General features: G+C 43.5%; 1 protein-coding gene across 1 annotated transcript in view; it reads right to left on the reverse strand.

Annotated features, from left to right (window-relative positions):
- LOC121576579 (semaphorin-3E-like) overlaps window positions 1-23,751 on the reverse strand; it is a 65,839-nt gene that overhangs the window by 20,264 nt on the left and 21,824 nt on the right. Inside the window, exon 2 of the mRNA XM_045206452.1 lies at window positions 641-801. Coding sequence (XP_045062387.1) covers window positions 641-801 — 161 coding nt within the window. The remainder of the gene's footprint in view (window positions 1-640; window positions 802-23,751) is intronic.

Genomic DNA, 23,751 nt, shown 5'->3' on the forward strand with positions numbered 1-23,751 from the left:
AACATCAGCCCCAAATCACTCTCTATCATCATTAAATATATTATTACATCAGTGATACTATGGAATTTGAAGAGAACAGATTAAAACATAATAATAATCATCCCCATGACCTCATATAATAATGACTCAGTAGGAAATGGATATTAATAATCACATTATTTTACACTTAGACATCTACATTACAGATATGTTCCGTAGTCAGTTATAACTTATCCTCCCCTGTATGTCATCGTCTAACGTAATTAAACAGAACTAAAGTTCATAACACCTCATTATAACACAATGATTTACTACTTCATCCACCTCAGGGAACAGTCTGATCTGACATCCAGTCCAACTGACTCTATTGGCCAATAATTATTATTACACGTGTGTAAAGTGCTGGAGAAATATTAGTAATACAGTATGGAGACAATTTCACGTACAGTAGCCTATGAGATGTTAAGGGGGAGTTGGGATTTGAGACTCGGCATATGGCAGTATCTCTCTCCTCTCTGTGTCCAGCTGTGCTCTTTATGGAAGGACTCCTTGGTAATATAATAAAGCCACACAAACACATACACTCTGTTTGGGTAACCTACTGACCTGGTGGGGCAAGAGTTCAAATCCCCTCCACGCATGCACAGACAGACAGGCCTACCTCTCTGTGTTGGTGGTTAACTCTCTCCAAGCTGAGGGAGTACAGGGTGTTTTTAGCCCCTACATACAGCCTGTCATGGGCCTCGTCCAACAGCATGGTCTGGGGTTGCAGGGAGGGACCTGGTCCCTGGAACACCCACGTCCTGTTCAACTCCCATAGCTCTGTACAGAGTGAGAGAGAGAGAGAGAGAGAGAGAGAGAGAGAGAGAGAGAGAGAGAGAGAGAGAGAGAGAGAGAGAGAGAGAGAGAGAGAGAGAGAGAGAGAGAGAGAGAGAGAGAGAGAGAGAGAGAGAGAGAGAGAGAGAGAGAGAGAGAGACAAAGAGAGACAAAGACAAAATGAGGTGGAAACCGATATGCACTTTCTGACCTCCTGCCAAATGTAGGACACATATTTCCCTCGTAAGCACAAACCCACAACAAATTTGAACACAAATCAAATTTTGACAAACTCCTGTATCTGTAAGGTGAAATACCGGAGTAACATTTGTGACCTGCTGCCACAAAAAAAGGTCAACCAGTGGGTCAGAAACACCAATGTAAACATAACATATATTTATCTGCCTATTTATTCTTGACACAAACCGGTGAGCCTGGCACCAACTACCATTCAAAGTCACTTAAATATTTTGTCTTGCCCATTCACCGTCTGAATGGCACACATACACAATCCATGTCTCAATTGTCTCAAGGCTTAAAAATCCTTCTTTAACCTGTTTCCTCCCCTTCATCTACACTGATTGAAGTAGAGTTAACAGTGACATCTATAAGGGATCATACTGTATCTTTCACCTGGATTCACCTGGTCAGCCTATGTCAAGGAAATGTGAAATCTGCACTCAGAGCAATAGCATACATTCAAGCACTTTAACCAAACATTCCGTAAAAGGAGAGCGCCTTCGATGAATGCTCATGTTTTTACTGGCTGTTTTGCCTCAGCATAACAAATTGCACACCCTAAAGTGCTCTGCCCATCTGTGTCTGTGTGTGTGCGCTTGCGTGTGTGTGCTGAATCAATACCCTGTCATATGGATTCCTAAAAGCTGCCCCAAATTACCAATAGTCGATAGTCCACTCTGAGCTCTAACCCCTGTAACCTCAGAGAGTCTTCAAGAGGAACCCACAAATGAAACCCTCTATAAAACCAAGTATGTAAAACCAAGATAAAGACCCTGGGTGATACAGAGCCTGAGGATATGTACCTCTGAGTCTGCATGATCAGGCTACCTGCTGTTGAACTAGAGAGAGAAAAACTGTCCTTGTTTAATGTAGAAGGTGATACTATAAAATGTCTCCTCGCCAGGAGAGGGCGTAATCACACTATGGGATGCTTCACCTGGGGAAAGGTTATGGGGTTCATGCATGTTCCAGGATTGTCTTTGAAGTAACATTTGAAGTCACATGTTTGTCAGGTGAAGCTTGAAGTTGAATATTAAAGCCAACCAAACTGAAACATTAGCGAGCAAGCTTTACGAAAGGTATTTCTGCTGTGAAACAAATGACCAGCCCTCCTAGTCAAGAGTCAAGACCAACAAAAAAATGACTATACAGCTAGCTACAAGTGAGTGGTATAACAAATGGACTACTCAGTTAAAAAGTTAGTGGAATCAAATTGGAGAGCCAGCAGATTTCAAAGTAAAAAATGTCAGAACTTAGGATGACATCTTGTGAAAGACGATCATTTCAAGAATTTCTGGTTTTGCCGTGGTCTGCGCGCCGACAGGTACCCGCAGGCCCAGCGGCAGGATTAACTCGGCAAGGGGGCATCAGAAATGACTAAGGGGGCACTACTATTTTCGCTTGCTGATAACACAGGATGGATAATCGATAGTACACTGCTCAAAAAAATAAAGGGAACACTAAAATAACACATCCTAGATCTGAATGAATGAAATCATCTTATTAAATACTTTTTTCTTTACATAGTTGAATGTGCTGACAACAAAATCACACCAAAATTATCAATGGAAATCAAATTTATCAACCCATGGAGGTCTGGATTTGGAGTCACCCTCAAAATTAAAGTGGAAAACCACACTACAGGCTGAGTGGCGCAGTGGTCTAAGGCACTGCATCGCAGTGCTAACTGTGCCACTAGAGATCCTGGTTCGAATCCAGGCTCTGTCGCAGCCGGCCGCGTCCGGGAGATTCATGGGCGTCGCACAATTGGCCCAGCGTCGTCCAGGGTAGGGGAGGGAATGGCCGGCAGGGATGTAGCTCAGTTGATAGAGCATGGCGTTTGCAATGCCAGGGATGTGGGTTCTATTCCCACGGGGGGCCAGTATAAAAAAATATATATATATATGTATTCACTAACTGTAAGTCGCTCTGGATAAGAGCGTCTGCTAAATGAGTAAAATTTAAAAATGTAATCCAACTTTGATGTAATGTCTTTAAAACAAGTCAAAATGAGGCTCAGTAGTGTGTGTGGCCTCCACGTGCCTGTATGACCTCCCTACAACGCCTGGGCATGCTTCTGATGAGGTGGCGGATGGTCTCCTGAGGGATCTCCTCCCAGACCTGGACTAAAGCATCCGCCAACTCCTGGACAGTCTGTGGTGCAACGTGGTGTTGGTGGATGGTGCGAGACATGATGTCCCAGATGTGCTCAATTGGATTCAGGTCTGGGGAACGGGCGGGCCAGTCCATAGCATCAATGCCTTCCTCTTGCAGGAACTGCTGACACACTCCAGCCACATGAGGTCTAGCATTGTCTTGCATTAGGAGGAACACAGGGCCAACCGCACCAGCATATGGTCTCACAAGGGGTCTGAGGATCTCATCTCGGTACCTAATGGCAGTCAGGCTACCTCTGGCGAGCACATGGAGGGCTGTGCGGCCCCCCAAAGAAATACCATCCCACACCATGACTGACCCACCGCCAAACCGGTCATGCTGGAGGATGTTGCAGGCAGCAGAACGTTCTCCACAGCATCTCCAGACTCTGTCACGTCTCTCACGTGCTCAGTGTGAACCTGCTTTCATCTGTGAAGAGCACAGGGCGCCAGTGGCAAATTTGCCAATCTTGGTGTTCTCTGGCAAATGCCAAACGTCCTGCACGGTGTTGGGCTGTAAGCACAACCCCCACCTGTGGACGTCGGGCCCTCATACCACCCTCATGGATTCTGTTTCTGACCGTTTGAGTAGACACATGCACATTTGTGGCCTGCTGGAGGTCATTTTGCAGGGCTCTGGCAGTGCTCCTCCTGCTCCTCCTTGCACAAAGGCGGAGGTAGCAGTCCTGCTGCTGGGTTGTTGCCCTCCTACGGCCTCCTCCACATCTCCTGATGTACTGGCCTGTCTCCTGGTAGCGCCTCCATGCTCTGGACACTACGCTGACAGACACAGCAAACCTTCTTGCCACAGCTCGCATTGATGTGTCATCCTGGATGAGCTGCACTACCTGAGCCACTTGTGTGGGTTGTAGACTCCATCTCATGCTACCACTAGAGTGAAAGCACTGCCAGTATTCAAAAGTGACCAAAACATCAGCCAGGAAGCATAGGAACTGAGAAGTGGTCTGTGATCACCACCTGCAAAACCAGTCCTTTATTGGGGGTGTCTTGCTAATTGCCTATAATTTCCACCTCTTGTCTATTCCATTTGCACAACAGCATGTGACATTTATTGTCAATCAGTGTTGCTTCCTAAGTGGACAGTTTGATTTCACAGAAGTGTGATTGTCTTGGAGTTACATTGTGTTGTTTTAGTGTTCCCTTAATTTTTTTGAGCAGTGTACAATTACACACAATGTATTTACAGCCACGCATGGTTGTCTTGGCGCAAGAATACAGGCTACTGCACCGCTTTACAAACATGGACAATTCATAACCGGCTCGAGAAATTGCAAGTTATGACAACGCTACTCAGCTACATGCTCAATACCATCAATGCAATGCAAAACAGTTGCTAATTACCGTAATAACACTTCCCCATGCCAATACAATGCATTTCCAATCGCGGAAAGCAAAACAATAATGTACAATGCACTACCACGACTTATCTGTACAATGCAGCTTGGACGCAGCTACCAAGCTGTCTTCCCACAAGAGTGCTGTACTACGCTGCGTATGATAACAGAGAAATTAGTATTCCATAGCAACAAGTTGTTTATTGCAACACTATAGCTACATCGTTACTCAACCAACCATTGGTCAAGATCTGCCCACCCTTATCAATGTAATGCAAAGCACCTCTTCTACCATATAAAACAACATTAAAAACAATCCAATTATATTATAAACCAAACATTTCCAATCCAATCACATCACATAAATCAAGCAGTAGACTTGGCCGCACTGCCAATAAAGAAAATCACGTCTCCGCCTATTTCTGACATTTGCCACGCATTTCCAAAAGCTAGCAAATAACAAAATAATACAAGCCCAGCCAGGCTGCCTGTTCTTACCCAGATTCAAAAGACTTGCAGCAGCCTTGATACTGTGTGGAACCTCCTCAGCAGTCTCTCGTTCCACTCCCCACGGAATTTGCTTGTAATATCCCTCTCAAATGCCAGTTGAATCAGCTGCGCTTTCCTCCTGTGCAACATGCTCCGTCTGTGGTCACTGAATATGTTTTTCAATGTTGAAAAGAGTTCTCACAAATTGCTGTGGATGCTCCAAATGTTAATCCCAGCTTCAATGCCATCATCACAGTAGGCATTGCTGTTAGAGGCCTGGAGTATCTATCCAAAATGCTCCGCGTAGTCCATTTTTCATCTCCAGATCAGGAGATTTCAGTCTGTACAAACTGGCGTGTGACAGTAAACTCAGCTTCCACAAAGTCTCCTGAGATTAAGTCCAGCAGTGGTTTCACCTTTTCCACATCCATAAATGTTTCATTCTCTGGGTGCAAGGCACACAGTGCCTCAAGAAGTTGGCTGTAAAATGTTGCTGACATTTCTCCCAGTACTCTTTGCCGTTTGTTTGGAGCGGGGGTGTCCGTGTGCTTGTATGTTCTCCCATAACTCATCAAACTCACTGTCACATCGCAATTTTCCACGCAATTGTGGGCACTGCGGCTGACTCAGATGCCAGTGTACAGATCAGTTGCATGCCCTCATGTTTACCAGACATCAAACTGTCCCCATCATAACATTGACTAAGAATCTTCTCGGTGCTAAGGCCAACATTTGTTAGCTCTGACAGGACCAAGTTAGTCAGCGATAAAGCATCACGTTCTTTACTCGTTGCCATTGACAGTAGCTGCTCACAAACACGGTTGTTTTTGCCCATGTAACAGAGTACAATTGAAATGTTCTCGCACCCGGTTGGGTCTTTAGTCCCATCCACTTTAAATGTGTACCATGATTCACCTAGTTCCTTCAAAATTTCCTCTGTGACTACCTCACTCATGAGCCCAATTATTTTGTTCTGGATGTCATGAGATGTGTATGTGGCATTGATGGGAATTGTGCTTAAGGCACTAGCAAGTTCCTTGTCTTTCCTGAGTGTATAATCTAACATCGCCAGAAATAGTCCACCACCCCCCTCCCCTCTTGCATCCATCGCATCCAAAGTTCCCCTGAGAGGAAGCTCGTTGACAGCAAGAAATTCAACAATGTCCACAATCGATGACAAATACATATGACTTCATGCAAGCTGTGCAGAATTCAGAAGTGTTGAAATCTCGGCTCCCTGTGCATTCCTTGCTTGTCTTTCTGTCCAAAGTACAGTATTAAAAATTACAGTATTTTAAATGTTCTTTGCTTGATGCGTGCCTCCCCAGTCCCTTGTTGCTATCAATGGCATGTTGGCAGTTATTATATCCAGTTTGGGTGAATGCCTTATCAACTGGTTGAGAGAATGCCAAGAGTGTGCAAAGCTATCATCAAGGCAAAGGGTGGCAGGTAGCTTAGTGGTTAAGAGCATTGTGCCAGTAACCGAAAGGTCGCTGGTTCTAATCCCCGAGCCGACTAGGTGAAAAAAATATATATCTGTTGATGTGCCCTTGAGCAAGGCACTTAACCCTAATTGCTGCTATAAGAGCGTCTGCTAAATGGCATAAATGTAAAGGGTGGCTATTTGAAGAATCTAAAATATATTGTGATTTGTTTAACACATTTTTGGTTACTACATGATTCCCGTATATACATTTGAGATGAGTAATGCAAGATACAGTGGCTTGTGAAAGTATACACCCCCCTTGGCATTTTTCCTATTTTGTTGCCTTACAACCTGGAATTAAAAGGGATTTTTTGGGGGTTTGTATCATTTCATTTACACAACATGCCTACCACTTTGAAGATGCAAAATATGTTTTATTGTGAAACAAACAAGAAATAAGACAAAAAAAAACAGAAAACTTGCAAAGTCAATACTCTGTAGAGCCACCTTTTGCAGCAATTACAGCTGCAAGTCTCTTGGGGTATGTCTCTATAAGCTTGGCACATCTAGCCACTGGGATGTTTGCCCATTCTTCAAGGCAAAAATGCTCCAGCTCCTTCAAGTTGGATGGGTTCCGCTTGTGTACAGCAATCTTCACGTCATTCCACAGATTCTCAATTGGATTGAGGTCTGGGCTTTGACTAGGCCATTCCAAGACATTTAAATGTTTCCCCTTAAACCACTCGAGTGTTGCTTTAGCAGTATGCTTAGGGTCATTGTCCTGCTGGAAGGTGAACCTCCGTCCCAGTCTCAAATCTCTGGAAGACTGAAACAGGTTTCCCTCAAGAATTTCCCTGTATTTAGTGCCATCCATAGTTCCTTCAATTCTGACCAGTTTCCCAGTCCCTGCCGATGAAAAACATCCCCACAGCATGATGCTTCCACCACCATGCTTCACTTTGGGGATGGTATACTCGAGGTGATGAGAGGTGTTGGGTTTGTGCCAGACATAACGTTTTCCTTGAATGCCAAAAAGCTCAATTTTAGTCTCATCTGACCAGAGTACCTTCTTCCATATGTTTGGGGAGTCTCCCTCATGCCTATTTTTTTCTTTAAGCAATGGCTTTTTTCTTGCCACTGTTCCTTAAAGCCCAGATCTGTGGAGTGTACGGCTTAAAGTGGTCCTATGGACATATTCTCCAATCTCCGCTATGGAGCTTTGCAGCTCCTTCAGGGTTATCTTTGGTCTCTTTGTTGCCTCTCTGATTAATGCCCTCCTTGGCTGGTCCGTGAGTTTTGGTGGGCGGCCCCCTCGTCAGGTTTGTTGTGGTGCCATATTATTTAAATTTTTTAGTAATGGATTTAATGGTGCTCCGTGGGATGTTCAAAGTCTCTGATCTTTTTTTATAACCCAACCCTGATCTGTACTTCTCCACAACTTTCTCCCTGACCTGTTTGGAGAGCTCCTTGGTCTAAATGGTGCCGCTTGCTTGGTGGTGCCCCTTGCCTAGTGGTGTTGCAGACACTGGGGCCTTTCAGAACAGGTGTATATATACTGAGATCATGTGACAGATCAGGTGACACTTAGACTGCACACAGGTGGACTTTATTTAACTAATTATGTGACATCTGAAGGTAATTGGTTGCACCAGATCTTATTTAGGGGCTTCATAGCAAAGGGGGTGAATACATATGCACGCACCACTTTTCCGTTATTAATTTTTTAGAAATGTTTTAAACAAGTTATTTTTTTTAATTTCACTTCAACAATTTGGACTATTTTGTGTATGTCCATTTCATGAAATCTTAATTTTTTTAAATTACAGGTTGTAATGCAACAAAATAGGACACACGCCAAGGGGATGAATACTTTTGATAGGCACTGTATGTAAACATTATTTAAGTGTAAACATCATTAAAGTGGCCAGTAATTTCTAATCTATGTACAGTTGAAGTCAGAAGTTTACATACACTTAGGTTGGAGTCATTAAAACTTTTTCAACCACTCCACAAATGTCTTGTTAAGAAACTATAGTTTTGGCAAGTCGGTTAGGACATCTACTTTGTGCATGACACAAGTAATTTTTCCAACAATTGTTAACAGACAGATTATTTCACTTATAATTCACTGTATCACAATTCCAGTGGGTCGGAAGTTTACATACACTAAGTTGACTGTGCATTTAAACAGCTTGGAAAATTCCAGAAAATGATGTCATGGCTTTAGAAGCTTCTGATAGGCTAATTGACATCATTTGAGTCAATTGGAGGTGTACCTGTGGATGTATTTCAAGGCCTACCTTCAAACTCAGTGCCTCTTTGCTTGTCATCATGGGAAAATCAAAAGAAATCAGCCAGAAAAAAAAGTTGTAGACCTCCACAAGTCTGGTTCATCCTTAGGAGCAACTTCCAAATGCCTGAAGGTACCACGTTCATCTGTACAAACAATAGTACGCAAGTATAAACACCATGGGACCACGCAGCCGTCATACCGCTCAGGAGGGAGACGCGTTCTGTCTCCTAGAGATGAACGTACTTTGGTGCTAAAAGTGCAAATCAATCCCAGAACAACAGCAAAGGACTTTGTGAAGGTGCTGGAGGAAACAGGTACAAAAGTATCTATATCCACAGTAAAACGAGTCCTATATCGACATAACCTGAAAGGCCGCTCAGCAAGGAAGAAGCCACTGCTCCATAACCGCCATAAAAAGCCAGACTACAGTTTGCAACTGCACAATGTAATCTGGTCTGATGAAACAAAAATATAACTGTTTGGAGGGAAAAGGGGGCCGCTTGCAAGAAGAACACCATCCCAACCGTGAAGCAAGGGGGTGGCAGCATCATGCTGTGGGGGTGCTTTGCTGCAGGAGGGACTGGTACACTTCACAAAATAGATGGCATCATGAGGAATGACAATTATGTGGATATATTGAAGAAACATCTCAAGACGGATGTGGCAGGGCTTGAAAACTATTACAGACTACAAAGGGAAGCACAGCCGCGAGCTGCCCAGTGACACAAGCCTACCAGACGAGCTAAACCACTTCTATGCTCGCTTCGAGGCAAGCAACACTGAAGCATGCATGAGAGCACCAGCTGTTCCGGATGACTATGTGATCACGCTCTCCGTAGCCGATGTGAGTAAGACTTTTAAGCAGGTCAACATTCACAAGGCCGCAGGGCCAGACGGATTACCAGGACGTGTACTCCGAGCATGTGCTGACCAACTGGCAAGTGTCTTCACTGACATTTTCAACATGTCCCTGACTGAGTCTGTAATACCAACATGTTTCAAGCAGACCACCATAGTCCCCGTGCCCAAGGGCGGCAGGTAGCTTAGTGGGTAAGAGCGTTGTGCCAGTAACCGAAAGGTCGCTGGTTCTAATCCCCGAGCCGACTAGGTGAACTGTCGATGTGCCCTTGAGCAAGGCACTTAACCCTAATTGCTCCTGTAAGTCGCTCTGGATAAGACCGTCTGCTAAATGACGTAAATGTAAATGTAAGGACTCTAAGATAACCTGCCTAAATGACTACCGACCCGTAGCACTGACGTCTGTAGCCATGAAGTGCTTTGAAAGGATGGTCATGGCTCACATCAACAGCATTATCCCAGAAACCCTAGACCCACTCCAATTTGCATACCGCCCCAACAGATCCACAGATGATGCAATCTCTATTGCACTCCACACTGCCCTTTCCCACCTGGACAAGAGGAACACCTACGTGAGAATGCTATTCATTGACTACAGCTCAGCATTCAACACCATAGTGCCCTCTAAGCTCATCACTAAGCTAAGGATCCTGGGACTAAACACCTCCCTCTGCAACTGGATCCTGGACTTCCTGACGGGCCGCCCCAGGTGGTAAGGGTAGGTAACAACACATCTGCCACACTGATCCTCAACACGGGGGCCCCTCAGGGGTGCGTGCTCAGTCCCCTCCTGTACTCTCTGTTCACCCATGACTGCATGGCCAGGCACGACTCCAACACCATCATTAAGTTTGCCGACGACACAACAGTGGTAGGCCTGATCACCGACAATGATGAGACAGCCTATAGGGAGGAGGTCAGAGACCTGGCCGTGTGGTGCTAGGACAACAACCTCTCCCTCAACGTGACCAAGACAAAGGAGATGATTGTGGACTACAGGAAAAAAAAGAGGACTGAGCACGCCCCCATTCTCATCGACGGGGCTGGTTGAGAGCTTCAAGTTCCTTGGTGTCCACATCACCAACGAACTATCATGGTCCAAACACAAGTCAGTCGTGAAGAGGGCACGACAAAGCCTATTTCCCCTCAGGAGACTGAAAAGATTTGGCATGGGTCCTCAGATCCTAAAAAAATTCTACAGCTGCACCATCGAGAGCATCCTGACTGGTTGCATCACCGCCTGGTATGGCAACTGCTTGGCCTCCGACCAAGAGAGAGTAGTGCGTACGGCCCAGTACATCACTGGGGCCAAGCTTCCTGCCATCCAGGACCTCTATACCAAGCGGTGTCAGAGGAAGGCCCTCAAAATTGTCAAAGACTCCAGCCACCCTAGTCATAGACTGTTCTCTCTGCTACCGCACGGCAAGCGGTACCGGAGTGCCAAGTCTAGGTCCAAAAGACTTCTCAACAGCTTCTACCCCCAAGCCATAAGACTCCTGAACAGCTAATCATGGCTACCCGGACTATTTGCACTGGCCCCCCACCCCATCCTTTTTACGCTGCTGCTACTCTGTTAATTATTTATGCATAGTCACTTTAACTCTTCCCACATGTACTTATTACTTCAACTACCTCAACTAGCCGGTGCCCCCGCACATTGACTCTGCACCGGTACCCCCCTGTATATATAGCCTCCCTACTGTTATTTTATTTTACTTCTGCTCTTTTTTTTCTCAACACTTTTTTTGTTGTTGTTTTATTTTTACTTTTTTTGTTAAAAATAAATGCACTGTTGGTTAAGGGCTGTAAGTAAGCATTTCACTGTAATGTCTGCACCTGTTGTATTCGGCGCATGTGACCAATACATTTTGATTTGATTTGACATCAGTCAGGAAGTTAAAGGTTGGTCGCAAATGGGTCTTCCAAATGGACAATGACCCCAAGCATACTTCCAAAGTTGTGGCAAAATGGCTTAAGGACAACAAAGTCAACGTACTGGAGTGGCCATCACAAAGCCCTGACCTCAATCCTATAGAACATTTGTGGGCAGAACTGAAAACGCGTGTGTGTGCAAGGAGGCCTACAAACCTGACTCAGTTACACCAGCTCTGTCAGGAGGAATGGGCCAAAATTCACCAAACTTATTGTGGGAAGCTTGTGGAAGGCTACCCGCAATGTTTGACCCAACAATTTAATTGCAATTCTACTAAATACTAATTGAGTGCATGTAAACTTATGACTAACTGGGAATGTGATGAAAGAAATTAAATCTGAAATAAATCATTATCTCTAGTATTATTCTGACATTTCACATTCTTAAAATAAAGTGGTGATCCTAACTGACCTAAGACGGGGAATTTTTACCAGGATTAAATGTCAGGAATTGTGAAAAACTGAGTTTAATTGTATTTGGATAAGGTGTATGTAAACTTCCGACTTCAACTGTATATAGGTTGCAGCCTCTAATGTGCTAGCGAAGGCTATTTAACAGTCTGATGAACCTTGAGATAGAAGCTTTTTTTCAGTCTCTCGGTCCCAGCTTTGATGCACCTGTACTGACCTCGCCTTCTGGATGATAGCGGGGTGAACAGGCAGTGGCTAGGGTGGTTGTTGTCCTTGATTATCTTTTTGGCCTTCCTGTGACATCGGGTGCTGTAGGTGTCCTGGAGGGCTGGTAGTTTTCCCCCGGTGATGCATTGGACAGACCGCACCACCCTTTGGAGAGCCCTGTGGTTTCGGGCGGTGCAGTTGCCTTACAAGGCGGTGATAGAGCCTGACAGGATGCTCTCAATTGTATATCTGTAAACGTTTGTGAGGGTTTTAGGTGCCAAGCCAAATTTCTTCAGCCTCCTGAGGTTGAAGACGCGCTGTTGCGCCTTCTTAACCACACTGTCTGTGTGGGTTGACCATTTCAGTTAGTCAGTGATGTGTACGCCGAGGAACTTGAAGCTTTCCACCTTCTCCACTGCGGTCCTGGCAATGTGGATAGAGGGGTGTTCCCTCTGCTGTTTCCTGAAGTCCACGATCATCTCCTTTGTTTTGTTGATGTTGAGTGAGAGGTTATTTTCCTGGCACCACACTCCCAGAGTCCTCACCTCCTCCCTGTAGGCTGTCTCGTCATTGTTGGTAATCAAGCCTACTACTGTTGTGTCATCTGCAAACTTGATGATTGAGTTGGAGGCATGCTTGGTCACGCAGTCATGGGTGAACAGGGAGTACAGGAGGGGGCTGAGCACGCACCCTTGTGGGGCCCCAGTGTTGAGGATCAGCGAAGTGGAGGTGTTGTTTCCTACCTTCACCACCTGGGAGTGGCCCGTCAGGAAGTCCAGGACCCAGTTGCACAGGGCGGGGTTCAGACCAGGGCCTCGAGCTTAATGATGAGCTTGGAGGGTACAATGGTGTTGAATGCTGAGCTATAGTCAATTAACATAATTTTTACATAGGTATTCCTCTTGTCCAGATGGGATAGGGCAGTGTGCAGTGTGACGGCGATTGCATCGTCTATGGATCTATTGGGGTGGTATGCAAATTGAAGTGGGTCTAGGGTGGCAGGTAAGGTAGAGGTGATATGATCCTTGACTAGTCTCTCCAAGCACTTCATGATGACAGAAGTGAGTGCTACGGGGCGATAGTCATTTAGTTCAGTTACCTTTGCTTTTTTGGTTACAGGGACAATGGTGGCCATCTTGAAGCATGTGTGGACAGCAGACTGGGATAGGGAGAGATTGAATATGTCCGTAAACACACCAGCCAGCTGGTCTGCACATGCTCTGAGGACGCAGCTAGGGATGCCATCTGGGCCGGCAGCCTTGCGAGGGTTAACACGCTTAATTGTCTTAATCACGTCGGCCACGGAGAAGGAGAGCCCATAGTCCTTGGTAGCGGGCCACGTTGGTGGCACTGTATTATCCTCAAAGGGGGCAAAGAAGGTGTTTTGCTTGTCCGGAAGCAAGACATCGGTTTCCGCGACGTTACTGATTTTCCTTTTGTAGTTCGTGATTGTCTGTAGACCTTGCCACATACGTCTCGTGTCTGAGCCATTGAATTGTGACTCGACTTTGTCCCTATACTGACCGTTTTGCCTGTTTGATTGCCTTGCGGAGGGAATAACTACACTGTTTGTTTTCTGCCATATTCCCAGTCACCTTGCCATGGTTAAAAAACTGTCTTGAAACGTGGTCAGACCAGCTTTGAATAGTCTTTATCATGGGTACTTCCTGTTTGAGTTTCTGCCTATAGGAAGGGAAGAGCAAAATGGAGTCGTGGTCAGATTTGCCGAAAGGAGGGCGGGGGAGGGCCTTCTATGCATCTGGGAAGTTGGAGTAGCAGTGGTTGAGTGTTTTAGCAGCACGAGTACTACAGTCAATGTGTTGATAGAACTTCGGCAACCTTTTCCTCAAATTTGCTTTGTTAAAATCCCCAGGTACAATAAATGCAGCCTCAGGATATATGGTTTCCAGTTTGCATAGAGTCCAGTGAAGTTCTTCCCGGAGAGATATTTATTCCTGTCTGCGTGATGAAATGAGAACCCAACTGGCTGGATCGACTCGGACAGTATATCCCGTGAGAGCCATGTTTCCATGAAACAGAGTATGTTACAATCCCTGATGTCTCTCTGGAAAGAAACCCTTGCCCTGAGCTCGTCAAATTTATTATCCAGAGACTGAACATTAGCGAGTAATATACTCGGAAGCGGTGGGTGGTGTGCACGCCTCTTAAGTCGGACTAGAAGGCCGCTCCGAGTTCCTCTCCTCCGGCGTTGTTTTGGGTCGGCCTCTGGAATCAGTTCAATTGCCCTGGAGGGTGCGAACAAAGGATCAGTTTCGGGAAAGTCGGATTGCTGGTCGTAATGCTGGTAGTGCTGGTGCTTTGATATCCAATAGTTCTTCCCGGCTGTATGTAATAACACAAACAATTTTCTGGGCTAATAACGTAAGCAATAATACGTAAAATAAACAAAATACTGCAAAGTTTCCTAAGAGCTGGAAGCAAGGCAGCCCTCTCTGTCGGCGCCATTTTAACTAGTGTGTGTGTGTGTTGGGGGTGTCAGTGTAAGTATGTGTGAGTGTGTGGGTAGAGTCCAGTGTGTGTTCATAGAGTCAGTGAAGGAGAGTTAGTGCAAAAAAGTGTATGTGTGTGTTGGGGTGTGTATGTGTGTCACAGGTGGTTGGGCACGTGATAATGGCTGGAGTGGAATCAGTGGCAAGCTATCAACAACATCAAACACATGCTTTCTATGTGGTTGATTCCATTCCATTTGCTCCGTTCCAGTCATTATTATAATCTGTCCTCCCCTCAGCAGCCTCCACTGATGTGTGTGTTCAGCCTGGTCTCATAGACTAGATGTAGTGTGGTCCTCTGTAGCTCAATTGGTAGAGCATGGCGCTTGTAACGCCAGGCTAGTGGGTTCGATCCCCGGGACCGTACATATGTATGCGCACATGACTGTAAGTCGCTTTGGATAAAAGCGTCTGCTAAATGGCATATTATGTAGCATAGTAAAAGGAAATCCGGACACTCCAATTAGTATGATATGTTACATTTGGTATGGTTACATGAGACAAAAGGTTAATTTAGGCAAAACATCTGAGGTAGGGTGGTTGGTTGGCTGGGGTGGATGGGAAGGTGTATTATGTGAAAGTCTAGCAATCCAAAGATTGCATGTTTGAATCTTATCATGGACAATTTTAGCTAATTAGCAAATTTGCAACTACTTACTACTTTTTAGCTACTTTGCAACTACTCAGCATGTTAGCTAAATATTACCCTAAATCTAAACCTTAACCCTTTAACCTAACTCATAACCCTAACCTTAAACCTAACCTTAATCCCTAACCCCTAACCCTAACCCCTAGCCTAGCTAAAGTTAGCCACCTAGCGAACGTTAGCATTAGCCACCTAGCTCACGTTAGCCAAAACAAATTGGAATTAGTAACATACAGTATCATACGTTTAGCAAATTCGATTTTTTTTTTTTTTACATATTGTATGAATTGCAATTCGTAACATATCATAAGTATTGCAATTAGTAACATACAGTGTTTCAGAAAGTATTCACACCCCTTGACTTCTTCCACATGCTGTTGTGTTACAGCCGGAATTTAACATGGATTAAATTACAATATTTTTTGTCACTGTCCTGCACACAATACTCCATAATGTTAAAGTGGAATTATGGCAAGCCTAAATATGTTCAGGAGTAAACATTTGCTTAACAAGTCACATAATAAATTGCATGGACTCTGTGTGCAACAATAGTGTTTAACATGATTTTTGAATGACTACTTCATCTCTGTACCCCACACATACAATTATGTGTAAGGTCCCTCAGTCGAGTTGTACATTTCAAGCACAGATTCAACCACAAAGACCAGGGAGGTTTTCCAATGCCACGCAAAGAAGGGTACCTATTGGTAGATGTGTAAAAAAGAAGCAGACATTGAATATCCATTTGAGCACGGTGAAAGTATTAATTACACTTAGGATTGTGCATCAATACAAACTCAGTTGCCGGAAAGGAAGGAAACCACTCAGAGAGTTCACCATGAGGCCATTGGTGATTTTAATAAAACAGTTACAGAGTTTAATGGCTGTGATAGGAGAAAACTGAGGATGGATCAACAACATTGTGGCTACTCCACAATACTAACCTAATATAATACAAAAATATTCCAAAACATGCATCCTGTTTGCAAGACACTAAAGTAATACTGCAAAACATTTGGAAAAGCAATTGACTTTTTGTCCTGAATACAAAGTGTTATGTTTGGGGAAAATCCAATACAACACATTACTGAGTACCACTCTCCATAGTGGTGGCTGCATCAGGAGTGGGGAGTTAAGGCCTTGGGAGTTTTTCAGGATAAAACAATACATGGAATGGAGCTAAGGAGAGGCAAAATCCTAGAGGAAAACCTGGTTCAGTCTGCTTTCCACTAGACACTGGCAGATTAATTCACCTTTCAGCAGGACAATATCCTAAAACACAAGGCCAAATCTATACTGGAGACAGTGAATGTTCTTGAGTGGCCGAGTTTCAAGCAGACTTAAATCTGCTTGAAAATCTATGGCAAGACCTGAAAATGGTTGTCTAGCAATGATCAACATCAAATTTGACAGAGCTTGAAGACTTTTGAAAAGAATAATGGGCAAATGTTTCACAATCCAGGTGTATAAAGTTCTTAGAGAATTACCCAGAAACACTCACAGCTGTAATCGCTGCCAAAGTATATTTTAAGATGTATCGACTCAGGGGTGTGAATACTTACCTAATCAAAATATATTAGTTTTATATTTTACATGATTTGTTTTGCAAATGTTATAATTTTTCTTCCACTTTGACATTACAGAGTATTTTGTGTAGATAGTTGACAAAAAATGAAAATTCAAACCATTTTAATCCCACATTGTAACACAACAAAATGTAGAAAAATTATTGCTACCCAAGAATAGAAAAGCACCCTTTACTGGCTCAAACAGCCAACCAATCAGCCTATTACCAACTCTTAGTAACATTTTGGAAAAATTTGTGTTTGACCAGATACAATGCTATTTTACAGTAAATTTAAAGCAGACTTACAACATGCTTACAGTATATGGAAGGGAATTCAACATGTATGGCATTTACACAAATTATTGATGATTGGCTGAGAGAAATTGATAATAGTAAGATTGGTGGGGCTTTTTTGTTAGACTTCAGTACGGCTTTTGACATTATCGATCATAGTCTGTTGCTGGAAAAACGTTTGTGTTATGGCTTTACACCCCCTGCTATATTGTGGATAAAAAGTTACCTGTCTAAAATAACACAGAGGGTGTTCTTTAATGGAAGCCTCTCCAACAAAATCCAGGTAGAATCAGGAATTCCCCAGGCAGCTGTCTAGGCCCCTTATTTTTTTCAATCTTTACTAACGACATGCCACTGGCTTTGAGTAAAGCCAGTGTGTCTATGTATGCGGATGACTCAACACAATACAAGTCAGCTACCACAGCGACTGAAATGACAGCAACACTTAACAAAGAGCTGCAATTAGTTTGAATTTGTGGCAAGGAATAAGTTAGTTCTAAATATTTCAAAAACTAAAAGCATTGTATTTGGAACAAATAATTGACTACACCCTAAACCTCAGCTAAATCTTGTAATGAATAATGTGATAATTGAGCAAGTTGAGGAGACCAAATTGCTTGGAGTAACCCTGGATTGTGAACGGTCATGGTCAAAACATATTGATACAACAGTAGCTAGGATAGGGAGAAGTCTGTCTATAATAAAGCGCTGCTCTGCATTCTTAACAGCACTATCAAGGCAGGTCCTACAATCCCTAGTATTGTCGCACCTGGACTACTGTTCAGTCGTGTGGTCAGGTGCCACAAAGAGTGACTTAGGAAAATTTCAATTGGCTCAGAACAGGGCAGTACAGCTGGCCCTTGGATGTACACAGAGAGCTAACATTAATAATATGCATATCAATCTCTCCTGGCTCAAAGTGGAGGAGAGATTGACTTCATCACTACCTGTATTTGTGAGAGGTATTGACATGTTGAATGAACCGTGCTGTCTGTTTGAAATACTGGCACACAGCTCGGACACCCATGCATACCCCACAAGACATGCCACCAGAGGTCTCTTTACAGTCCCCAAGTCAAGAACAGACTATGGGAGGCGCACAGTACTACATAGAGCCATGACTACATTGAACTCTATTCCACACCATGTAAATCAGTCAAGCAGTAGAATCAGATAAAAAAACGGATAAAACTACACCTTATGGAACAGCGTGGACTGTAAAGAGACACACACACACTGGCACACACACAGCATTTGTAAACACGTGCTAACACACGCACTCTACACACACACATTTTAATATTGTTATTTTGCTGTATTATTGATATTGTATTGTAGATATGTTTTGGTAGAGTAGTGTGTAATAATGTGTTTTGTTATGTATTGTTTTAATGTCTGTAATTGTGATTGAACCCCAGGAAGAGTAGCTGCTGCCTTGACAGCAGCTAATGGGCATCCAGAATAAAATACAAATACAAATACTGGTACCGCTTGCCATGCGGTAGCAGAGAGAACAATTTATGAATTTGGTGGCTGGAGTATTTGACAATATTTTGGGCCTTCCTCTGACACCGGCTGGCATAGAGGTCATGGATGACAGGGAGCTAGGCCCAGTGATGTACTGGGCCGTACTCACCACCCTCTGTACCACCTTGCAGTCGGGTGCCTTGCAGTTGTTGTACCAAGCGGTGATGCAGCCAGTCAAGATGCTCTAAATGGTGCAGCTTTTTGAGGATCTGAGGGGCCCATGCCTAATCTTTTCAGCCTCCTGAGGGGGAAGAGGCGCTGTCGTGCCCTCTTCATAACTGTGTGGGTGTGTGTGGACCAAGTTAATTCCTTAGTGATGTGCACACCGAGGAACTTGAAGCTCTCGACCCGCTCCAATGAAGGCTAATAACTAATGTAGGTTAATAGCCCCCTGCAGTTATGCCTTTTGATGTGGTCAGAAAGTTACTAAAGTAATGAGCTCATCTTTCAACAGTATTTACAGTAAGGCAGAGTAATACAAGCCAGATGTATCAGAGACAGAACCTAAGGTAATAATGCTAATATATCTAGTACTTGGCTCATGTTTTGTTGTATCATATGTTATTTGAACTTGAAGATACATTTTGCATTACAAAGTTTCTGTTCTAGATAAAGATATATCAGGAAGAACACTAGTCACATCCCAAAGCTTCTCCCAGAAGAGCATTGGTAAAAACTTGGATGTCTGGGAAAGATGTTGTGATTGCTTAATGGGTTATTTGATCCTCACAGTCCAGCCTATCAGCTGTCATGAGGGGAGGAATTCCTTTCATCAGACAGGAAATGGAAGTGTTGTCTTTATCTGACCCTGGGTAGTGGCTGTCCTTGGGCACAGATCTAGTATCAGCATACAGTCCACAAATTATAACCTTAACCATTTGGGGCATAATGTAAAACTGGCAGTAGATCTGTATCTAGGGAGGAACTTTATCCTTCTGCCTTTATCTCTCAGTTTTAGTTATTTATTTATCTTAAAGAGGAGGCAGTGTGTAACTAGACCATGAGGTTGATTTGGATGGTGAAGTTTATTAGCGACTGAACACATGGTTAACACACACACAAATGCACACACACACACACACATTCACATACACTAAGTATACCAAACATTAGATACACCTTCCTAATATTGCGTGTCGAAAGCGATCCACAGGGATGCTGGCCCATGTTGACTCCAATGCTTCCCACAGTTGTGTCATGTTGGCTGGATGTCATTTGGGTGGTGCACCATTCTTGGTACACATGGGAAACTGGTGAGTGTGAATAACCCAGCAGTGTTGCAGTTCTTGACACAAACTGGTGCGCCTGACACCTACTACCATACCCCGTTCAAAGGCACTTAAATCATTCACCCTCTGAATGGCACACATACACAATCCAGGTCTCAATTGTCTCAAGGCGTCCACTTTAACCTGTCTCCTCCCCTTCATCTACACTGACTGAAATGGATTTAAAAAATGTACATCAATAAGGGATCATAGCTTTCACCTGGATTCATCTGGTCAGTCTATGTCATAGAAAAAGCAGGTGTTCTTACAGTTTTTTTCAATTGTTAACAAGCATCGGTGAATACTGAAGCCACTTTTTTAAAGCTCTTCACACAGTCTGCATTACCAACATGCATCTTGGCCAAACAGTTAATCTCACCTCCAAAACACACTAAAACCACCAAAACACTTCATACATGTCTCAAAATAAGATTGTTCGACCATAACACTGGCAACAATTCTCACTCAGAAAGCATACATTGTCACTCATAACACACTGACCTAAAAAACACTAACAACAGGGAGCATTACATAAATGATTAACTTTCCTCTTTGAAGTTTGAATGATTTTTCACATAAATCAGTATTTCATTATAGAATAAGAATAACACCTTTTCACTTTATTGACTGTACTAAAGTATATGTAACAAGAATGATTCAGAAATGCAGCAATTTGCTTCATTAGCCTTTATTTTTTCTATATCTTTGCATATAGTAATTTACTTGTGAAAAATAAAAGGTTGAAACAAAAAACTAATTCCTGAAATTCCAGGGCTGCAATAATAATTACAAAACAACCCATCAACAACATGTATAGTATAATCACTCATACTGTACAGTACTGTGAGGGTTCTAGTTCTCCCTCTCTCCTGCATTTGGCCACAAGTTCTCATCAACATCACATCTTATATCTTCTCTGGCGATGCATCTTGGAAAGTATCTAATGGAATGTCTAATCCAACCCTGGCAGTCTTCAGGAGAAGTGTCTCCACAACCTGCATTCATGGCATTCAGTAAGGACATCTGGTCATGTGGATGGTGGTCATAAACCTTCCACCTCCAGGCAGAGAAAAAGTCCTCTATGGGCTTTAGGAAGGGGGAGTATGGAGGCAGGAATAGTACTGACATCCTGGGATGTGCAGCAAACCAGTCTGTGACTGCAGCAGAGTGGTGGAATGCCACATTATCCCACACAACAATGAAGGTAGGGGAGTTTCTTGCCCCTCTCTCCTCCACTGGCAAAAATAGATTATGCAGCTCATCCAGAAAAGAAATGAGCCTCCATGTATTGTAGGGGCCAATGAGTGGTTTGTGTAACAGTAAACCATCATTGGACAGTGCTGCACACATTGTGATGTTAGCTCCTCTCTGGCCTGGGACATCCACGGTTGCTCTCTGTCCAATCACATTTCTTCCCCTGCGGCGTGTATTTGCCAGGTTGAATCCAGCTTCATCCACATAGATGAACGTATGTGCAGTTTGCCTGGCTTCCATCTCCATTACTCTCTAAAATACAGTAAATCCACAGTTTTACAGTACTTTACATTATGCATAGCTGTGTTTGTACCCTGTTTGGTTATTGAACAGACATCTTACCTGGACATATTGATACCGGAGTTCTTTCATAGGTTCACCGTTTCTCTCAAAAGGTTAGGTGTACAACTGCTTCATCCTTATTTTATGTTTCTCTAGGACTCTGGCAATTGTCGTTGTGCTGACCGTATTCACATTCCCAAAAGTGATATTGTCTGCCAGCACTCTGTCACGAATTTCCTGTAGTTTTATTACATTGTTGCCAATTACCATATCAACAATGGCAATTTCCTGCGCATCTGATAATATTCTGTCTCTCCCTCCTGTGGGAGGCAACCTTTGGATCCTACTGAAAAACACAAAACAAATATATTACAAAATGTCAGTACATGTAAAAATGTGAACATACTGTATTGTACTGTAATATGTAGTTCAATTATCATTGAAGGATGCACATCTCACCTGTTGTTTTGCCGGAAAATTCGTACTATTGGTGCAACTGTTGAAAGCTGCAGATTTGGTTGCACCCTTAAACCGGCCTCTCTCAAAGAGAGGCCATGGTTTACAACATGGTCAATAATTGTGGCCCTTATCTCATCAGAGACCACCGCTCTTGGTCTTCCTCTCCTTTGTCCTCCACGCATTCTCCCTCTCCCTGCCACTCTTCTTCCCCACCAACCTGTCTTCCTTGATCCATGTTTCCAAACTAAATCATTCAGAAGCCGTCCTCTTTTGTTTGTTTGGTAACGAGACTAAAAACAGGACACTTGGGTAGGCTTTCAGCTGAAATTGCAATCAGCTGTGTTTGGAATGATGAAAGAGATGTTCTATATGTTTCAATCTGGTTACTGCAGAAATGCACAACATTTGCCATCATTCTGTTTTGAATGTGTTTTTAACAGTTTTGGAAACAGTGTGTTAGCATTTGAAAACATGTGCTGCAAATATACAGTTTTGCAGGTGGTGGAGTATGAATGAGAAAAGAGTTCATGGATTTTGGAGAATGTGGTCATTGAATGCATTTTGTGTGAAAGTAATGAAAAATGATTCACAGTTTGGTCCACATACACTTCTGTTTCGCTGACTGTTTGAAGAGTTTTGACAATGTGACTTCAGTTTTGACCAATGCATGTTAGCAATTGAAAAAAACTGTAATATTTTGTATAGTGTATTTTCCCTCTAATCAAACCTGTCAGGTTTTCCTTCTATCATGTCTACAGCTCTGGAGCCTAGGTGTGGAGGTAAAGGACCAGAATCAGGAGCTACAGCCCCAGAGAGGGCCACTTCCTGTGGGCTGTGGTGGTCTGCATGCCCTGGGCTATGAAGCACAGAATAAGATGAGACAGGGTCTGGAGTGTGTTATGAAAACCCCTAAGGTTTATAGTGTCAGGCAGAACAGTCTAGCACACAGGTGGTTTATATGATCAAAGGAGACTCTCTATTTCTATTCTTCCCTTTCCCAAATTGGAGCTGCCATTTTCTCTTGCACTGAGGAGAATACATTTACATTTACATTTTAGTCATTTAGCAGACACTCTTATCCAGAGCGACTTACAGTTAGTGAGTGCATATATTTTTTCATACTGGCCCACCGTGGGAAACGAACCCACAACCCTGGCATTGCAAGCACCATGCTCTACCAACTGAGCAACACGGGACCCTACACGGAATACTCCTGGCTACCCTCACCATCACCTCCCTCTACCTGTCTCCTCAGACACAACTTCTCTGGAGTTATATGTCAAGGTTTAAGTTACTGCAAACACCTACAGGGCTTTCTAAACTCCAGTGTTTCAGGATGGGGATTCTGTCATTTGTTATTTCAGCGTCTGTGTGTTTTTAGTAGCATTACATCTAGAGACAGAGAGTGTCTCTATAGTATTAGATATCTTGGTAGAGACAGATAGTTTCAGTTTATTTTTCAGATTTTAGATCCAGTCTCTTAGTTGTGCTAGCAATAGAGATATGTGTGGTAGAAAGGTTTGTTTTAAAAGGTCGGTGCTATTAGGATTGAGATTAGTCTGATTGTTTTGGTAGCATCATTGATCTCAAGCAGTGTGTGTGTTTTTAAATGGTATTAGATCTCTATGGTAAAGACAGAGGGGATGTGGCAGTGGTGTTATGCCAGCGCCAGTACACACTTCCTGTAATTATCTAATCCAGGCAGTTACAGCTCTTAAATGCATGCACGTGTACAAACACACACATGCACGCATGCTAACGCGCGCAGACACACATGACGC

This window comes from Coregonus clupeaformis, chromosome 23, assembly GCF_020615455.1.
Source record: "Coregonus clupeaformis isolate EN_2021a chromosome 23, ASM2061545v1, whole genome shotgun sequence".
NCBI lineage: Eukaryota > Metazoa > Chordata > Actinopteri > Salmoniformes > Salmonidae > Coregonus > Coregonus clupeaformis.